A 19,386-nucleotide genomic window follows, 5' to 3' on the forward strand; every position below is an offset into this window, starting at 1 on the left:
AGACACACAGGGACACAGGCTCTGTTAGGTGTAGTTCATCCTAGAGAAATGAGACACACAGGGACACAGGCTCTGTTAGGCTTAGGTCACCCTAGTGGGCAGTGGCAGGGGGGGCACTGCCTGCCCCAACATATCAAAGGGCTTTGCCATGTGCAGTTTATCATAAGGCTGTGCTTTTATGATCTCTCTCTCTCCCAGCAGGAGGCTCAAACCTGTCTGTGAGAGTGTGTTATCTCTACACAGGAATTCTACTTCTCAAAACAGGCAGAGGATGATCACACTAGGCATAATAAATGGAGATTTCCCACACCAACATTCTCAGCATTTCCAGCTGCAAGGTCACTTTGCACAAAACTATTCCCTCCTCTTTCCCAAATCTTCTGGTTTTAACCTTTTCCTCTCAACAAGGGCCGAGTAGAGAGGGAGGATCACCTCCAGCAACCTGCTGGCCACAGTCTTCTTCATGCACCCTAGGATACCATTGGCCCTCCTGGCCTCAAGGGCACACTGCTGTTTCATGGTTAACTTGTCATCCACCAAATTTCCCTTTCTATTATTGGTTTCTATTATTTCTCTGTAGCTATAGCCATTGCTTTCACTCTCACGCTTTTCTCAGTGTACAGTTTTCACACTTGTGGAATATGTTCCTTCTCACCTCTCTGCAGATTACCAGCAATTTGCTGTTCTCGCTGGGATTATAGACTGAAAAATGCCATAATTTGGTCAGAATTGCATTGTTTGACTGCACAGTTCAACCCCTGCTAAAATGGTTGTCTTTTCCCCAGGTTGTGGGACCTTGCAGATCTGAAGGTGCTGACACAAGTGCTCTCACAGGAAAAATGTGTGTCCTCCATCCTTGGCTGTGCCAGTCCCTGCACAGTGGAAAGGGCCAGGGTTTGCTCCTGCAGTTATTTGTTGAAGTTTCACATCTCTAGAGATTGTCTCAGGTTGTCTGGTTTTTCTGTCAACTAATCATGCCTTTTCACTCCTATGGATCCCACAAGCAGGTCAGTTCCCACTGTGGTTTTCAGCCTATGTGAGGTAAGAATGCAGCTGCACTGGCTCCTTGGGGAGAGGTTTGCTTTTTGAAATTATATTTATTCTCAGCTAGTGCTCAAGACATGGGCAACCAGACTGATGGACTACACTTCTCTTCTCTCCTATTTCCACATAGGCAGCCTCTTGGCAATGAGTTATTGTGCTTGGGGACCCATATTCTATAAGGAAATCCAAAATAACAACAGAAACTCTGTTCTAGTTCAGAAAGAGCGTTAAACAAGTAGAAATGCTCTGGGGGAAAAAAAAAAGAAAAAAAAATGGTGAGAATTCCACAACTGCAGTTTGAAACAACAAAGCAATGCTTTTGCACTGGCATCTTAAAAACAATTCAGCGAGGCTGAGCAGGTGTCGGAGGAGCTTTTCATACTCTGTGCTGCTGAGCACAGTCTGCCGCCCCCAGGCAGGAGGAAGGCATGAAGGATAAAAACTAAACTTCAGCATTCACATAACCAGTTAAGAACCTGTGTGGCTTAAAAAAACTCCTTTAAACATAACTTAAGACACATTTTACGTAATATATTTTCTTAGATCTTGTATGCCTGTACGAAGAACTTCTTGACTCTGTAAGTGATTGTCTGATGAAAACAAACAGGGACTGATGGCAACTAAAGTGCCCCTCAACACAAGAGTAGCACTGCAGCCAGATTCTGCCAAAACCATTCTTGCCTTAAGTAGAGACTTAGTCTACAAGTAGGATTTTTAGTCTCAGCCTGAGCACTGCTGGTGAAAGGTGCTACTCAGCCTGAAAAAAGAACCTGATTTACAACAAGAAATACAAGCCAAAACAACAGCTTCTCTAATCACAATGGTTGAGTGGGAAGGTTAAGATTTAAGATGCAATGCTTGAGTTAGAATTTACCTTGGAAAGTGGGGTTAGATCCTCTTTTCTGCAGTTCTCCTCAAAGCCATCCTGCTTGCCTGCTCTGAGGAAACTGGACTCAGAGCCACAGTGTTCAGCCCAGACCTATCAGTAGTGCTGCTTGTGCATTGATTTACACTGACAAGAATAAAATCAGAAAGCAATGAATCGTGTTGCCCAGCCTCCCATATGTCACCAGTCATTCCATGTCACTCTGCCTTGAGCCTTGAGTGTGATTTAAATGTGCATTGCACAGGGGCCTCCAGTCTTCATTAAAGGAGTCCTTACCTTGGCTAATTACTTGCACGTTTCCAATGGCATGCACTGCTTTGAGATTGGGTTTGTCTGGCTTTCAGCCTGCATTTTTGTTCTGCCTTTCTGCCTAGACCAAAGAGGGGTTTCCTCTAGGAAGACTAGAGCACAGCTGATCCAGTGGATCAGCCCTATTACTGCAGAGGGTTCAGGAATAAAATCCCATATGTCTCTTTACATGACTATTAGCATAATAACCCTATGTGTCTCTGGGAAGACATCTTTATGCTGCAATGAAATGATGTTTCAGTCTTGTTTTTGTTAAGCCCAGCAGAGATAAATTTTCAAGTATTTTAGCTTTTTATTTTGATCTTACTTGGATTAGTTTGCAGCTCTTGTTTGCATGTTCTCCTGCAACGTGTTTTGAAGATACGGATACAGCCAGTAGACAGTGATCTAGCACTGCTCTCATCAGAAACAGAAGTGGAGTGAAATCACTTCCTTCCTCTGGCTTTCCAACTTGTTCTTCAAAATCCAAGGATTACACTACCTTTTTTTACCCTGTATTTGTATGTCAGTTTCCACTGAACTGATTCACTAGATCTCTTTCAGACTCTGCTTCCCAGCTATCTTTCCCCTACTTCTTCTGTAGGACCAGTATTTTTCAGTCCTTGCTGTACTGCTTTGCTGTAGCGCTATGGAAATGGGGTTTTAAAGGCCCATTTCTCAAAGGAACATGGGCTGCATTTTTTGGTTGCCCCTTTTTACTCACATTCTCCGCTATACTTTGGGTGCCAGGGATGGGAAGGGAAATGGATGGCCCTTCAACAAACTGGTGGATTAGCTCAGCCATCTTGCCATTGAATCATTGAACCATAGAATGGTTTGGGCTGGAAAGGATCTTAAAGATCATCTAGTTCCAACCCCCCTGACATGGGCAGGAACATCTTCCACTAGACTGGGTTGCTCAGGGCCCCATCCAACCTCGTCTTGAACATTTCCAGGGTTGAGGCATCCACAGCTTCCCTGAGCAACCAGTTTCGGTGTCTTGCTATATTATTGACAGGAGATAGAAAAGGTCTTCTGTCATGTGCGTAAGTTTTAACTTGGGAAACACAATGTGAAGAGCTGGAAAAATACAAAACATTGTGCAATTGCCTTCTTAAGGAGTTCCAGCCACGTTGTGCACTAAGGCAGAGTTTTCATAGGAGAAATTCAGTATGATCAGTTGCTTAAAGAGGATATTATAGTAAATAAGCCCAAGCAGCTACCTAAATTCTGGAATGTCCTGGCATTTGAAGGGTGAACTTTGTAAATAAAAAGACACCTAAATACATTTGTGTATGTAACAGTTGTTATTTATTTCTCCTAGGAAGTAGCCTCTGGATAATCATGGGGCAGATCATGAGGTTTTCATTAAAGTGAAGCAGGTGATTAAGTGTTTCCCTGAACAAGACAGGCCTTAACTATCCCTCTAAAACTACAGGTTGATGCAGGAGCTTTTAGGCTGTATGCTTAGGCTTCCAAGTACATCCCTACAAGTGTCAAGTGGTGGATTTCTGAAGTGTGTAGTGTCCAGCAACATGTCATCCTCAATGCATTTACTTGCTTACTGTACTATTTTTTCTTCTCTTTTGGCCTGTGTGGGAGGTTCTGACAGCTTACTGCCATACATTTAGACAGCTCCCACCGCAATGTGGAACCGTTCTCATGCTACATTCTGCTATAGATAAATACTGGTTCCATATCTACACAGAAAACAACAACAACAACAACAACAACAAAAAAAAAGAGGAAAATATTCCAATACGTATAAGGCTTAAGAGAACCTGAGAAAAGATGGACTTACTTCTTTTCATTATTTTTTCAATCGCTTTTGTTTCTGATAGCAAAATTTGTTTTCATTGAAATTAAGATCTGCTGTTCTTTAATCCCCAGGAAAATGATTACTATCATTTAAGGAAATTATATTCTTCCTAATTAAGCTGTTTTCAGACAATTAAATTGCTTCCTGATTTTCATAATTGTCTCTTTGCTAAGATCTACCTCTTTCCTGATTAGCAAGGTGGAAAAAACCCTTTGCTTTTACTCTGTACAGTATTTAGCAGTTAAGAAAGAAGTTTCAGCAAATATAGTAAGTCAGACTCTTCCTCCACATGACCTACCCTATATATGCTGCTCTGGCTTCACAAAGTCAGATCAAATAACAACGGCACCCAGAAGGGTGACCAGAAAAACAGGAGGAAACCTATTTTGGATAGTCCTGTGATCTAGCAAGCATGGGAGACACCATACCCTGACAGGCCAGGGTGAATCTCTCCATCACCTGCAGGTTTCATGAGGTAAAAACCAGCTTCCCAACCAGCCCCGGTTAGTCAGCTGTGGATGTGCTGTCCAGACTGCCCTTCTCTGCAGTGCAGCAGAGGAGCAGGTCAAGAGGATGTGTTTGAAGAATGCTGGTACCATGGCACTGCCTCACAGTTACAGAGCGCACAAAAATCACACACTCAATGGCTGCATTTCTTTTGCTACTTCAGCCATTTCACCTGCACATTGTCTGTTCCTGCAGTGGTCACATCTGAGACTCCAGATCTCCCAAGAGCTGTACATGGCTACCCCATGACAATACACTCTTGCTTTCTCCCTTTCTGTGTGCATGTTCTCTTCTTTCCTTCTTTCATTTACTTTTTCTCTCACCTTTATTTCCTTCTTTTTTTTACGGTAGGGCATTAGCTATTAATGTAAGAAGCCTGACACTTGTTATAATGTACAAGTGTCCTAGGGGACTAGGTGTTACAGGGCTTGGGGAATGCCATGTGGCTTTTGACCTGTGAAAGGTGCACAGTGAAAGTCCTGTGAATCTTTCCACATTGCTGGCATGGCTGCCTGCAACTTCATGGATGCTGTTCCAACCAATCCAGAGGGTCAATACCCTGAAGCTGGGTTTTGAAGGGAAATATATGGATGGGGAGTCACTGCTTCAAAAGCCCTGTTGCTAATTTGGTGTGCAGACACTCTCAAAGGACTGTTCTGAGAAATAAAGATAGCCATTAGTCAAAGGTTATGGACTTGAGCTCTGTAAATTTGAAGGTGAGAAAACGTATGATACATCAATGTCAGATGATTAAATTAATCAGGTGAAACCCTCAGCTGGGTGAGGATGGATGGATGGATGGATGGATGGATGATGTTCCTGCTGCTACAGTGATGAGCACCATCTGAATAGCTGATTCATGATGCTTTTAAAAGTAGGACTAAGGCTGAAGGGACTTTTCCACCACAGCTAACCACATGAGGGGCAGATTATTTTACAGCAGGCCTTTGAAAATGTAGAATTCATCAATCCATGATTTTTACAGGTCTGCCACTGTAATATTTTCATTGTCCCAGTCCCTGAGGTCAAATGATGAAGTGACAACACATGCAAACACGCTCCATTTTAGTTCTCACTGAGCTTAAAGATCTCTTCTAAAAAGGCAAAATAGATCAAACAACATTTAAAATGTAACAAAATTGTTCTTCAAACAGAAACTGGTATGCAAAAAGGTTATCCCTTTTTCTTTAAATCTCATGATTCTTTACATTGGCCTCATGATTTTTGAGATCTGACTCATTGATTTTTAATATTTGTGTCGCATGGTCTTGAACATGTGGCATAGGCTCATAAACATAAACACAGTAGTACAGCCAGAAATATTCCTTCACTAGTGTGGTGGGCTGACCTTGACCAGATGCCCACCAAGCTGCTCTACCACTCCCCATCCCAGCTGCACAGGAGAGAGAAAATAAGACAGAAAACAACTCATAGGTTGAGATAAGGCAGTTTACTAAAGAAAAAGTTTGTATGCTCATACATAAAGAGAAAAAAAAATCTATTCTCTATTTCCCACCAATAAGTGATGTTCAGCCACTTCCTGAGAAACAGGGCTTTAGCACCTCTAGTGGTTGCTCCAGAAGGCACACACTGTACATAATGAACGCCCCCCTGTTCCTCCTCCTTTCCTTCGCTGTTTTATCTGAGCTGATGCCATATGGTGTGGAATATCCCTTTGGTCAATTTGGATCATCTGGCCTGCTTGTGCCCCCTCCCAGGATCTCTCCCACTCCCAGCCCCTTGCTGGGGGGCGAATGTTAAAGAGACAGCGCTGATGCTGTGCCAGCCCTGCCCAGCAGTAGCCAAAACACTCTTGTGTTACCCACATCTTTCTAGCTACCAATGCAAAGCACAACACTGTGAGGGCTGCTGTGAGAAACATTAACTCCAGCTCAGCCAGACCCAATACAGTTAGAGATATTCATTTGAGTGTTAGATATCTCTTACAGTCTCCTTCCTTTTACATTCCCAACCAAAGGAAAGAAATCCTGAAAGCAAAAGGTTTTGCCTTCCTGATATGAGGAGCAGTTTTGTTGCAATATCAAAGGTCATTGTTATTATTAACTGCCTCTTTCGTTTTTCAAATTGTTCCATAAGAACTGACTTTATACGAGCTTCATTTCTGTGTTAATAATTTTATGAGAGGAAAAGTAATGGCTGTCAAAGGGAGGTTCTGGCACAACCAGCATTGAAAGAAACAGAGATGGCAGAGCAATAGTTAAGGAGCAGTAGTCCTGGGGGACTAAAGGGCATGAAAATGAGGGAAAGATGAAACCACTTAGTCCACAGCTTTTTTTGGAGAGTCAAACCTCTGCTTTCAGCCTCATTTTGGTTGTTCTCAGGAATGCTGACACTCATTTTCTTCAACTTTCTGCCTTTTTCACCTCGCACTTTAACAGCCTGTCTCAAAGGGTGTTAATGAAGTACAAATAAGTTTTGTCTGTGGAAAAGAATCCTGCAAAAAACACCATGTGTGGGAAGCGATCCTTCCCAACACCTGCATGTCCCCTCTGAACCAAGGGCTGAGCTAGCTGGAGTATGTTATGAGTGATACACAGATGATCAGTAAGCTCTTTGCTTGGCATCCCTTTTTCATTATGCTGCCATTTTAGAGAAATGTTTTTATAGCCTCTGTTTGATTTTTCATCAGATCCCTTCCTCCCTGTGATTCCTCCCTTCCTGCTTCCTACAGAATGTGGCCAGCTGGTTACTGCTAAATTTAAACAAAGATGTGCTACTTGTAACTCTCTTTGCTTCATGCACACAATATTACTAGCCTAACTCATCTAGCAAGAAGTACTTCTATTTTGATGTGCACAGAAACTGTAAGCCCAGATGAAGGTCAATGAAGGCTGTTGCATAGATAGATCATGCTGACAGGGAGTGCTCTAACTGGTTTTTTGCAGAAAAATGCAGAATCAGTGGAATTGGAAAATTAGAGGAGTACATGTGAATTCTGTTCAATATGTGGGAACTTGATGGGAACTTAAAATTGAGTGTCCAAGGGAAGTCCGCAGAGCAGCTCCAAGAGCAGCAGCAGAGCATGGCCCAGGTCTCCATCAGTGCTGTAATTCTGCCATGGTGATGCACAACAAAACACCCAGCATCTCCTGTGGAATGGAAATTCTCCTTTCTAGTCAGCTCTAATTACAACAGCATACCATGTTTAACTAACCCATAAAATAGGGCATCAACAAAGAAGTGACTCCTTGCATCTCTGAGATTCATGCAGCATCCAAGAGCTCAAACATCACGGAGAAAACAGCAGGTGGTTTAACTCCCAAGATCTCTCCCCTGCTGTTGTTATCATTGACAATGAAGGCAGTGTTGTAAGTGCAGAGTGCAATGGACAATTCATGCACTTACCATATCTTGTGCTCTAGCTACAGGCGCGTGATTTTCTGAAGAAATGATGACAGGATCAAACATATTCTGGCAGATACTCACAAAATCAGAGCCCCTTTCACTCAGTAAATGACCGTAAAAATGCTTTGAAGATGACAATAAAAAGTTATTTAATCATGTTCAAAACAGAAGCACCTGCCAAGTCAATATGTCATTTTTTTTACATGATTGGCTGATACAGTGACAATAGTGAAAAATGCAAAGTGAGGCTGTTAGGAGCAGCTACTGGTCTGATTCCATAGCCTGATGGTGGAGAGAGAGAGCAAGGGAAGAGGAAAGAAAAAGCAAGAGAGTCACACATACATTTCCTCAGCCTCCTGATTTTTCAACTCTTTTCCCAGCTGTTACAAGGTGCCCTTGGAAACCTAGTCTGAAGATGTCCTTAGCGGTCCCCATTTTCTGTGAAGTCAGTGCCAGAGGGAGAAAGGACATTGACCAAAAGAAGACCTAAGACAGTGTGGGTGATTTTCACGCTGATGCAGCACAGGAGAAAAGGTGCTGGGGAGAAGGGTGAGGGTCTGGCCTTCTCGTATCATCACTGCCTTACGATATCTGCTAACTGGCAGGTGGGTGCTGCTAGAAATAGACACATGGAATGTTATGTGCAGCAGAATGCAGGTTTTTCAAGCAGCCCAGGAGAGCCAGCACCTGCCCTCAGCAGTGTGGGCTGTGGGGCCATGCCATGCAGTAAATAAGAGCCTGTGCTGTTGCTCAGCCTCACCACTACCCTCGCAGCTGCATTTACCCCAAATTCAGCAATTCTTCTAGGCAAGCCATTTACCTGACATATACAACTGTAGCATTGAAGAGCTTTCTAGCTATACTTGGTGCAAAACCCTCTTTTTGATACTGATTGATTGGGTTCTTTCATGACTCTCTGAAAGCAAAGTAGCCCAAGGATGATGATAATTTGCATGGTTTGATGACAGAGGCTATTCTGGCTCCTGAAGTCCATCAGGTAGCTAACATAAATATTCATACCTAAAGGTCAGAAGGGCTTATTCTGATCAAGCACTGTCATCTGTAATACACTATGAACCATGGGGATTCCTGGAATTCATTCTCAGCACAAGGCCGACATCTGTGACTAAATGAGAACATTTTTGCTCAAATATCACATTAAATTTTTTCAGTCAGAGATTTTGTCTCCAAATCCTGGTAAAAAGGCCTTATTATTCTACAGGTTAGGAGCTGTGGCAAGTTTCAGAGTAGGTTTTGTCTAACTATTGGACCTCATTAAACTTTGCCAGCTGAACAGAAAGGCCTTTTATGCCCAAGATTATGTTTGCTGTGTGAGTGCTTTAACTCAGGTTGCTTCACCAGTCTCTTTGGTAAGCTAGAATAGACAAGACACCTACCCCAACCTTCACTCCACAGGATGATGGCCAAACTCTCACCTTTCCTGCATTTCTTCCACAATGGTTCTCGCATGCTTCAACACCTTTTTAAAATGTAAACACCAGAACAGTATTCCTGTAGTGTCTTGAAATTTCAGTGCACTCAAAACTCAACTCTCTGTTGCCAAAGGAATATTTAAATTATAGTACTCAAAGCCAAAAACAATAATAAAGTCTAGGTTTCTTTGAAGCACAGATGAAGTTATTTTTCAGTAGCCAAATTTGAATACAAAAATGTTTAAGTATTCACACATTTACACATTGGTACTGTGAAAATTGGTTGGATAACTGAGTCTGAAGGTTATGCAGTGGTAAAAATATTTCCTCAAGATAATTATATTAGACATGTGTGAAGAAAATAGTGCTAAATTACTGGTTTAAAAAGAAAATATGAGGGAGAGAAGAATATAAACACAATCTCAGCCACCAGTAGAAAGCAGGTAAACCGTGCACAGAGGAAATACTTGTAATGATGAAGGCTGAGCTTCAACATTAAAGATCCCAACAATAGCATCCTGAGGCCAGTGTAGGAGAAGGGGAAAGCTGAGTAAAAACAGCCACATACACTTTTTAACCATGTGTACAAATAGCACAGAAGGATGTCTGACAACATGAACTCCCTGAAAGCAGCCGAGAAATGGAAGGGATCAGGAGGAGCTCCCAACTGGTGCCTAGCTAGTAGCAGAAGAGGCGTTTTCTGAAGTGTGATGGCAAAGCAAGCACCATGGATGATACTGCATTTTGCAGAAAGCAAATGTGTCCAATTAGGAGCTCTGCACGAATGCACACAAACAACAGAAGGATTTTTTTCTCTCCAGATTGATATTTTAGTATATTTTTAAGTGACTATAGTTATGATTTAGTAAAATCATGATTAGTGTTGAATATCATAAAGCCATTAGCTTAATACCAAATCCCCCCATTCACTCAAAGAGGAAAATAAGGGCATAAGAGGAAAACTGTATTCCAAGTGTAAAAAGTCAGATGCTTCCTGCCAACAAATATTGCAAAATCAAACACTGTAACCGTAGGGAATGTCAATAAATCATTTTTGCCCTCACTATGAACTAATGAGCAGGATTATCCTGCATGGGAGATGCCCCTGAGGAATTTGGCTGACTGTTCAAAAGCAGTGCAGGCAGTCCGATGAAAATACACCCTGTTGCACCAAAATTGGTGAGGAGATCTAGTCTTTTCATTGTTGCTACTGGTTTCCCTATGTTTTTGTCCAGTGTCTCTGTTTATTTTCTCTTTTAAAGTATTCCTTATCCAGAACCAAATTCTGTCAGATTCTGAAGAGGTTATCTAACCCTGAAGTTTAAGAATTAGACTGAGCAAAAGCGTGTGAAGAAGTAAGTGATTAGGTCTCCTTTTATTGAGGAAGGCAGCCTGAAACCAGTGGGTGTCAGAAATGGACTTTTCTCCTTATTGGTCCTGAATATTAAAAAAGTTATAGCTGTGTTCTGGAGAGATTTTTGCTTTTTCCAGAACACTTTATGATCTCTTTTAAATAGAAAAGCACTGGAGAAAAGAGGATTAAATCTGGCACAACTGCCAGCATCCTTGGTCTAGAGAGCTGATTTCCTTCACCAATTGTAAGCCTGAACATGATAAAAAGCAAACTGATCCCATAGCTCAGTAACCTGTGCTTAGTGGCAGAGACATCTTAGGCTTGCTACACCTAGTGTATGTGTGATTTTTTAAAATCATTTTAATAGTGTTACTGTTAGTCTGAGCTACTCTGCTCCCAAGTGTTACTTGAGCTCTATGCTTGAGGAGCATAAAGCAACTTTTCTGCTATGGGCAGCTTTCCATCCACTGCCTCCTTTCCCACAGGAAACTGAGTGCCATGGTTTAACTCCAGCCAGCAACTAAGCACCACACAGCCAGTTGCTCATTCCACCACTGATGGGATGGGGGAGAGAATTGAAAGGAAAAAAAGTGACAAAATTCATGGGTTGAGATAAATGCAGTTTAAGAAGGAAAGCAAAAGTCACTCACACAATCAAAGCAAAATGAGGAATTAATTCACTACTTCCCATGGGCAGGCAGGTGTTCACCAGGGCTCCATCACATATAACAGTTACTGGGGAAAGACAAATCCCAGAGCTCTGAACAACCTCTCTTCCTCCTTCTTCCTCCAGCTTTGTATGCTGAGCATGATGCCATATGACATGGGATACCCCTTTGATCAGTGGGGGTCACCTGTCCCAGCTGTGTCTCCTCTCAAACTCTTGTGCACCCACAGCCTTTTTGCTGGTGGAGCAGTATGAAAACCAGAAAAGACTGTGATGCAGAAATCTATGTTATTGACACCATTTTCAGCACAAATTCAAAACACAGCCCCATACTAACTACTGTAAGGAAATTAACTCTATCCCAGCCAAAACCAGCACGGTGAGTCAGAAGCCTCCTGAAACTTACAGGAGGTGACTGGGGTCCTCCTGCCATTGCTGATACTGGTGGTGCTTGAATTTTTGTCTAATTTTTTTAATGTCTAGTAGGTGAAATGGAGTCTTTGTTTTTCAATTCTTTGTTCATGGCAGGAATTCGCCATGAACTCATGGCAGAGTAGTAACCTGACGGCCCATATGTATGGAATTGGTCCCATGCTCAAGGGCTGGAAGCACTGGCTGAGGAAAAGGAAATTGCACTACCTAGGGTTTTGAAGAAAAGGCTGAGTACCGTTACTAAAGCTGAGAAAGTGCTGTTCCTGGTATCTTAGCTGTTCCCATCTTCTCAAGAAGCAGAAGCTGTCAGGCACTCAAGTCCAGTAAGACACTATCTTCAACAATGAACTGCGACTTGTGAAGGTCACTGAGTGCAGGGAGAGAGAGAACTGTGCTTATCCAAGGATAGAGTTGGGCACCACCATTTATCTGAAAACAAAGTGAGCTCACTGTGATTGTAGAGCATCAGCTGGGCTCTAAGTAAGGGTGGAAGGCTTATTCCTATCAAATGCTAGATGGTACAAGGGGCTGAAATTCCAAAAGTTTCGACAGACCTGACCTGCGCTTAGTTAACAACACAGTCCAGATGGGTCATTAACGAAGACATGCATACTGCAAGGCTGCCAGCAGCCTTTCCTAAGTCAGTGACAAGAGAATTTGGAGCATGGCAGAGTTCAGCTTCAGAAGCAATTGTTTTCATCTGTTGTAATTTTTAAAATGCATGGTGAGTGTATATACAAAGACTAACGATGGATTTGCATTGGCAGGGACACACTCAACTTGTGCATGAAGTATCACATAGAGGCTTGCTCATATGCTCTTTCAGAACTATTGTCCAAAACTAGAGGCAATCTAGTGACTTGTTTTAATGTCTTAGTTCTGAGTTAACAAACGTGTGCCCAGGGGCTCCCACTGAAACAGGGCTGGGCTTTTGCAAAGTCAATAGTTTGTTTACTGACTATAGAGTAAAGCACCCAGGAATATGTTTGAAGATGTTAGCAATGCTTTTTGTTAGCTGGAGATGGCATTTAGATCTTGATCATGGTTTGCTTATTCATTAGTTTCAGTGCAATTTACAGGCCTGTTTGCGGGGTGAAACTTACACCGCAGTGAGACGTGGTGGGGAAAAAGAGAGAGAAAATGCAGAATTCACCACTTTGAGGAGGAGACAAAAAAATCCAAACCAACAACTGAGATGATTTCATGCCTTATCAAAAAACAATCCAAAGTAGTAGAAAATACACTGAAAGGTGCTAAGTCTCTCTTGCCTTAAAGCTGTTATCAATGGCGCTTGTTAAGAAGTATGTCCTAGATACAGCTTAACCATTGGTAAAATTAACTATTTTCCTCGCTAAATGCACTTAAAATTTAGACAGATTAATTTGTTTCAGTCAGGAAAACATAATATTTTCAGTCCCACCCTATCTTCTTCACAAGACTTTTTCTTTACTGTAAATCTCCATAGACTATTGAATTGTCTCATTATTTAATGCATTCTTCTTTCTACATGGATGCATTAAATTAAGGGGGCTGCTTTTCTCCATGCTTGAACATGACTCTACCACCTTCCCTGCACCCCTGTTGAGATGACTTGTCTCAGTCTGCAAGAGCACCTCATTAGCCTTTGCCAGTGCCTGGGAATTGCATCTTTCCCATTTCCTGGGCTTGGTAAAAGGTAATGCTCACATATCTCACATTTTGTGTGAAGAAACCCTCATCAGGTGACATTGCAGCTGGTGATCAGAGCAAATCACTGCAACCTGGAACTGAGAAGGGACATCTGCTGTCATTACCAGAATGTACAGTAGCTCATAAAAGCAGTGATTTAAGGAAGCCCTCGTATTTTACAGAGCTTTCCTATGACGGTGTGTGGGCTCCTGGACAGGACAGCAGCTCAGATGAGCGAGGAGCCAGGGAAGGACCCTTCCAGGTGGGATGCTGCAAACACTTGGCAAGCTGACGAAGGGTAGATTTGTGCTGAGAAGGAGCAGTCTTGTCCCGTTGTCTTTGTTTTCTTTTCTAATGACGTTATCACACTCTTTCCACAGATGATCCTGCTGCATATTTGGGTCACAAAGGGTTAAAATAGAGGCCAGCATCTGTACGTTTAGAATTACATGCGACAAAGTCCATTGCTTGAAGTCTGGGTCCCTTCTCCCCTCCCCCCCGCCCCTACCCAGCTTCCAGTAATCATTTATTATAAAGGGGTTTTATGATACAAATTTGATAATCTCCCATACACATTGGCACTGTTCTAATTGGAGTTGTAAGCCCATAAAATTCAAGCCCTTTGTTTTCATGAAGGCCACAAGGTTTTAAAAGATACTATTGTACCGCCTAAAACCCATAAAATTGTCACTAGGGACTGATTAAACAGTCCTGAATTGAAACAGTGCGGATTTTGTCTAGGTCCTTTTCACGCACAACAATGCTCTTTTCAACCCCCAAGACAAAAGGAGGTTTAAGGAGCGATTCTTTGGGAGATTCTTCTAAGATAACCCCATCCATATGGGAGACAAGGTGGCCAGCAGCTGAGACGAAAAAAAAAAGATTTCGGATGGCAGGAGGAAAAATAAAGGGAAAGGGGTGGGGGAAAGACGACAACAACAACAAAAAATCAAAACCCAACAACCAACCAACCAAACAATAGAACCAAACCCAGGTGACCCAGAAACTATGTTTCCCCAGGTCCTTCCCGCACAGCTCAGAGGTCTGATCCGCTCTGCTCCTCCGTCTTGGCACATGCCTCCGGGTCCAAGCAGGGAAGGAGATGCAAGTGGGAGGACTGGCGTTCTCCCCGGCCTATCCTGAACTGTAGCTGGGTCTGATCCTCCCGCACCGAGGACAGATGCGACACCGAGCCGCCAGGGTGGAGGGTGCGCAGCCCTGGGTAAGGTAGGGTTGGGAGGAGAGCAGGGCCATTCTGGCGGGGGAGGCGGCCAAAATCACTCACGGAAACCGGTGTGCGCTTTTGGTCGCCTCCTCATCCGCGACGGCAACACCTCGCAGCTTCGCTCTCCGTGGGCTCCCCGGGATGTGTAGGCAACACAGCACATCCCAGGGGCATATCTCGTCCAAAGTTATCCCCTTCCAGGGAATAAATAAAAAATTATATAATAAAAACCCCACTCAAATATCGTCTGCCAGGCCCTTTCCTTCGACAGCCTTTCCTCGGCGGCCAAGTTGTCTGCATCAGTCCCTTGGGATCTTTGCTCCCAAAATATTCCCTCTGCGTTCGTGGTCCGCAGGTGCCATCAGAGGGACGGAAGCAGCCGCTCTAGTCCATATTTCAGGGACCTGGGTTTAACTTTGTAGGGGGGTTTTAGGGCTTTTCCCCCATTGGCGGTTGGCAGAAAATATATATTATTATTTTCACCCCAAAGTAATAAAATCGATAGTTTATCAAAGAGTTTTAAAACATAATTTTCTTGGCTGTCCTTCCCCAGTCGAAATTTGGACCGGTTTCAGGCTAACGGAAAGATTGTCTTAATTCTGGATCCCGCCTTACCGGCTCTAGGGAAGACATCGCCGCTTAAAATGCAAAGTCGTGGGGCGCGGGAGAACGGGAGACTCCGGGCTCACGCTTCTTGTAGGAATTATCGCCCCGTTTACAGTAAGACGCTTGCAGCAAACTTTATTCGCCGTTTACCGGCGCATGTGGGTAAAATAAACGAACTTGAAAGTCAAATTCGACTGGCGCTATCAAGACAAGTATTTAAGTTTTTATAGAACAGGAGGCAATCCTACGAAATAGTCCCAATCGTCAAAACTACACTTCTCCGCCGGGGAAAATTTATTTGCCAAAAAATCATTTTATTAGTCACTGGAAGATTCAGCTATTTTAAAATACACTAGGTCGCTAGGCTGATCATTAGTGTTTAACAAGGAATCTCTCGAACAGGAGGAGGAGGAGCAGAAGTTTTACAAAATTCGAGCCTCACGCGGCATCCTTGCCCTCGGGTGAGGCCAGCGGAGGGGAGCGTGGCCCCGGCCAGCTTCGTCCCGGCCTGCCGCCGCCCCGGAGCCGCGCTCCGCCGCTCGGCCCGCCCGGGCCCGGCCGCGCGGTGCCCCGGTGCGCCTCGGGCGCCTTCCCCGCGCTAGAGCCAGGGGCCGGGGCGGGCAGCCCCGCGCCCGTGGGATGAGTCCGGCCCCAGAGGGCTGAGTGCCGCTGTCACCATCCCCAGGAGACGACGGCGGGGTGCGCCAAGTGCTGGTACGCGGGGAAGACGCCGAGGGCGGCGGCGGGCGGGCAGGCTCGGTAGCCCTGCAGGGCGAGGGCGGCCTGGGCGCTGCATCCCGCCAGCGCGCAGCCCAGCTTGGGGCGTGCGGTGGGCGGCGGAGGACTGGCAGGGCAGGCGCGGCAGGGCTCCCCGTCCCGCACCAGGACCGGCACCACCACCCGGCGCAGCAGGGCGGGCGGGCGTGGCTGGGGGCTGCCGGGACCCTCGCTTCGCGCCCGCTTCATCTTGTAGCGGTGGTTCTGGAACCAGATCTTCACCTGTGTGGGGGTGAGGCTGAGCAGCCGGGCCAGCTGCTCCCGCTCCGGCGCCGAAAGGTATCGCTGCTGCCGGAACCGCCGCTCCAGCTCCAGCGTCTGCGCCTTGGAGAAGAGCACCCTCCGCTTCTTCTTCTTCTCCTCGGCCTCCGAGGCGCGGGCGGGGAGGGACCTTTGGGTGGAGTCGGGCAGGCTCATCTCCGGGCCGCTCTCGTCGGAAGCTGGGGACAGCGAGTGGGTTAGAGAGAGGGAGCAGCCGGGGCCGGGGAGCGGGGCTGGCATCGAGGAGGCCGCCGAGAGCTAAAACGTCTCTCGCAGGGAGGGCCCCGGCTGTTTACCGGGCCGGATTAATCCCAACAGTCAACAAGAGATGTGAGCTAACCCTACGAATAAGCTAAACCTAGCCCACCGGACGGAGCGGGCTGTCTCCCCGTGGGGGACCGTCTCTTCCCCGCCGGTAATCCCCGCAGGAGCACGGCCGCTCCGTCGCGCACAGCCCGGGGATTGCGGGCTGCCAGCCCCCGTGTGCCCTCCGCACTGTATCAGAATACGGGGCTGCCCGCCGGTCCCTCCATATCTGCTTTTCACCCGCCGCTCGATTACCTAAATATTTAACTTATCCCGGTGGTGTTCCCGCACCCATTCAAAGGACGGTGTCCCCCTGTGCGCACACAGGTATACAATGAACGCCGGATATCTGCGGCACAATTCATGCGTGCGAGGTGCTACACAGCTGGGTTTGCGAGCTGGAGCCTGCCCGCCGCCGTGGCAGGTGCGTGCATCTTGGCGGTGGCGCGCAGGGCGCTCCGCGGCAGCGCGGGGAGGCGAGGCACGGGGGGTGCTCAGCTTTTCTCTGCCGAGCGTGGGGTGGCCTCAAACCCCTCCAGCACAAAAAGACAGGATTTCTTGCACCAGTGAAACGGGGGTTAAAAAAATAATCCGGGAAGTGGGCTTAAACCATAAGATCAGAGAGAGAGGTGGACACAGCCTGAGATTTTGCTTTCTGCCATAGCTGGGAACATGCACAGACCTACAAAAAAACCCCAAAAACCAAACCAAAAAAACCCCACCGACCCCATAACAAAAACCAAACAAATAAACAAACAAACAAACAAACAACAACAAAAAGCCCCCCCTCTTTTCTGTCTTAAGATCGTGGTCGGGACATTTCTGCTGTTTCATTGTTGCAATTCGGTAATATTTTATAAAATTCCCAGCCTGGATTCCCCCGATCCTGTAGGCTATGTACACTGGCAATTCGCTGCCTCGCATCTTCCTCAAAGGAAGAGGGGAAATAAACAAAAGATATTTGTGTGGAGATGGAGAACTCCTGTCCGTTTTATACTCACAGGGGTAGTGATTTCTGTCTGTTTCTATCCACCGTCGGTACGGCGAGCCGGTGTAGTTCTCCGCTGAGTGGTGATGGTCAGAGGCTTGCTTTATGCTATTAGCATCCTGCTCTGGTAAATCCAAAATGCTCCTCACTGTAAAACTGATCCTGCCAGATGTGGCCATGATAGGTTGTGCACACCCCTCAAAAAAATATCACCCCAAACCGAACCCCCTTCCTTAAAAGCTGCGAGGAAAGGATTGCGTCCAGTTACTGGGGACTCTCTTGGCTCAAGAGGACCTTCCTTTCCATCGCCACCTAACCCCAAATATTAGTGTCGTTTACAGAGGTGTCCTGTTTATATAAACAGTCCTCCCCACTGCAAACACTGCCTGCTTTCAAACCGTCCCTGTCTATAGGATGCTAAGTACCTGAATTAGTCAAGTGCTAAAGCCCTAATGGGAGTAGGTGTAGCCCCCCCCCCCCCCCTCCCGCCACCCCCATGAGAGAATAACCCGTTACCTCCCAAAGACAGCAGGAAACAGGCTTCATCATTACATATTCTGTCTGATTAGCCAAAAGTGGGGACAGATAATGGTAATTGTTAGCAGTGAATAACATCTTGGGTGGCATGTGGATGACCAACAACCACCCCCCTCCATCCGCTGCCGAAGCCACCAGCGTCCCTTCTATCCGCAGACAAAGTGAATCCTCCCAGGACATCCGCAGAGCCTGCCGAGAGCCCCCTCCCCACTTCTCCCTCTTTATTTCCCCCCTCTTGCCTCTTTCTTTAATTCTGGAAGGAATTTACGTCGCTATTTGTTTTATTTGCCCGGGCTGTTTGCAGTGCTACCTCAAATTCTCCCTCTTGTTGTTGGCAGGTTTCCTACCCTCAACGGGGCATTTTTCACACCTCGGCTGAGCTCTCGGCGGGGAAGGCTGGAGGGTGTGTGCGTTAGGGAAGGGGATCTCTGGGATGGGTTTTTTTTTGCGTCTCCAGGGCATAGTACATGGAAGGTACACCTTTTTCTCGAGAAAGATGATGGCGGGAGCTTGGCATACTCGGTCCATAAGGAAGAGTCGGGGCGGGGTGGGGGGTAGTGGAGGTTTGGTTTTTGGTTTTTTTTAATCACCGGTTTGCGTTGTACTAACCCAGGGAATATCCTCTCTGGCGGGGTGTGTGAGTGACTGAAACGACTCCAGATGGGGTGAGGGAGAAAAGATCAAACACGGCGCGTCTATTTATTCGCGCCGTCCCTGCCGACCGCCGCTTCATCTGCCGAAAGAGGCAGCAAACGAACCCGAGGACCGGCGCCCCGCGGGAGGAGGGTGCTGACACTGGGCACGGTTCGGGGACGCCCGGCAGCAGCTCCGCGGCACGAGCACCTTCTGGCAGCTTCTCCTCCCCTCAGCCTTCCAGCGGACCGCCGCGTCCCCCCCCCCGAAGCCGCGGTCGGGCTTTGCCCAGCCTCGGGGGCCGCCGAGGACTTACAAGAAAATACGGTACAGAAACAAGCAGTTCAGCAGGCCGTTCAAACGCAAACCCGCAGTGACAGGGCTCGGTCCCCAGCCGCAGGGCAGGGGTAGAAGTGGCCGATGGGGGCGATGTTTCACGCGGGTCACGCAGCGTGGCTCAAGCCGTGGGTCCGCAGAGCGCGGAGGCGGGACACGCTCCCCACCCGCCCGCCGCAGCGGCCTTCCCCGTAGCTCCCCGCCGCTTTCGCGGGAGGGACCGGCGCCCGCCTCGGAAAGCAGTGGGAGGCGA

At 46.3% G+C, this 19,386-nt stretch overlaps 1 protein-coding gene across 1 annotated transcript; it reads right to left on the reverse strand.

Annotated features, from left to right (window-relative positions):
- Nucleotides 1-15,967: 15,967 nt before the first annotated feature.
- Nucleotides 15,968-18,014, reverse strand: NKX2-8 (NK2 homeobox 8). Its single transcript, XM_042048197.1, has 2 exons — nt 17,641-18,014; nt 15,968-16,512 (listed from the first exon to the last, which is right to left on the reverse strand). The coding sequence occupies exons 1-2, from the start codon at nt 17,804-17,806 to the stop codon at nt 15,968-15,970; spliced, it is 711 nt and encodes a 236-aa protein (XP_041904131.1). The 5' UTR covers nt 17,807-18,014.
- Between the last annotated feature and the right edge of the window lie 1,372 nt (nt 18,015-19,386).

This window comes from Corvus kubaryi, unplaced genomic scaffold (assembly GCF_017639235.1).
Source record: "Corvus kubaryi isolate FWS band 111438036 unplaced genomic scaffold, C.kubaryi_AGA036_p1.0 66, whole genome shotgun sequence".
NCBI lineage: Eukaryota > Metazoa > Chordata > Aves > Passeriformes > Corvidae > Corvus > Corvus kubaryi.

Coding starts and splice junctions, on each gene's coding strand:
- NKX2-8 (XM_042048197.1), bottom strand. CDS start 17,806: ATGGCCACATCTGGCAGGATCAGTTTTACAGTGAGGAGCATTTTGGAT. Junction 16,513..17,640: donor AGACAGAAATCACTACCCCT/GTGAGTATAAAA, acceptor CGCTGTCCCCAG/CTTCCGACGAGAGCGGCCCG.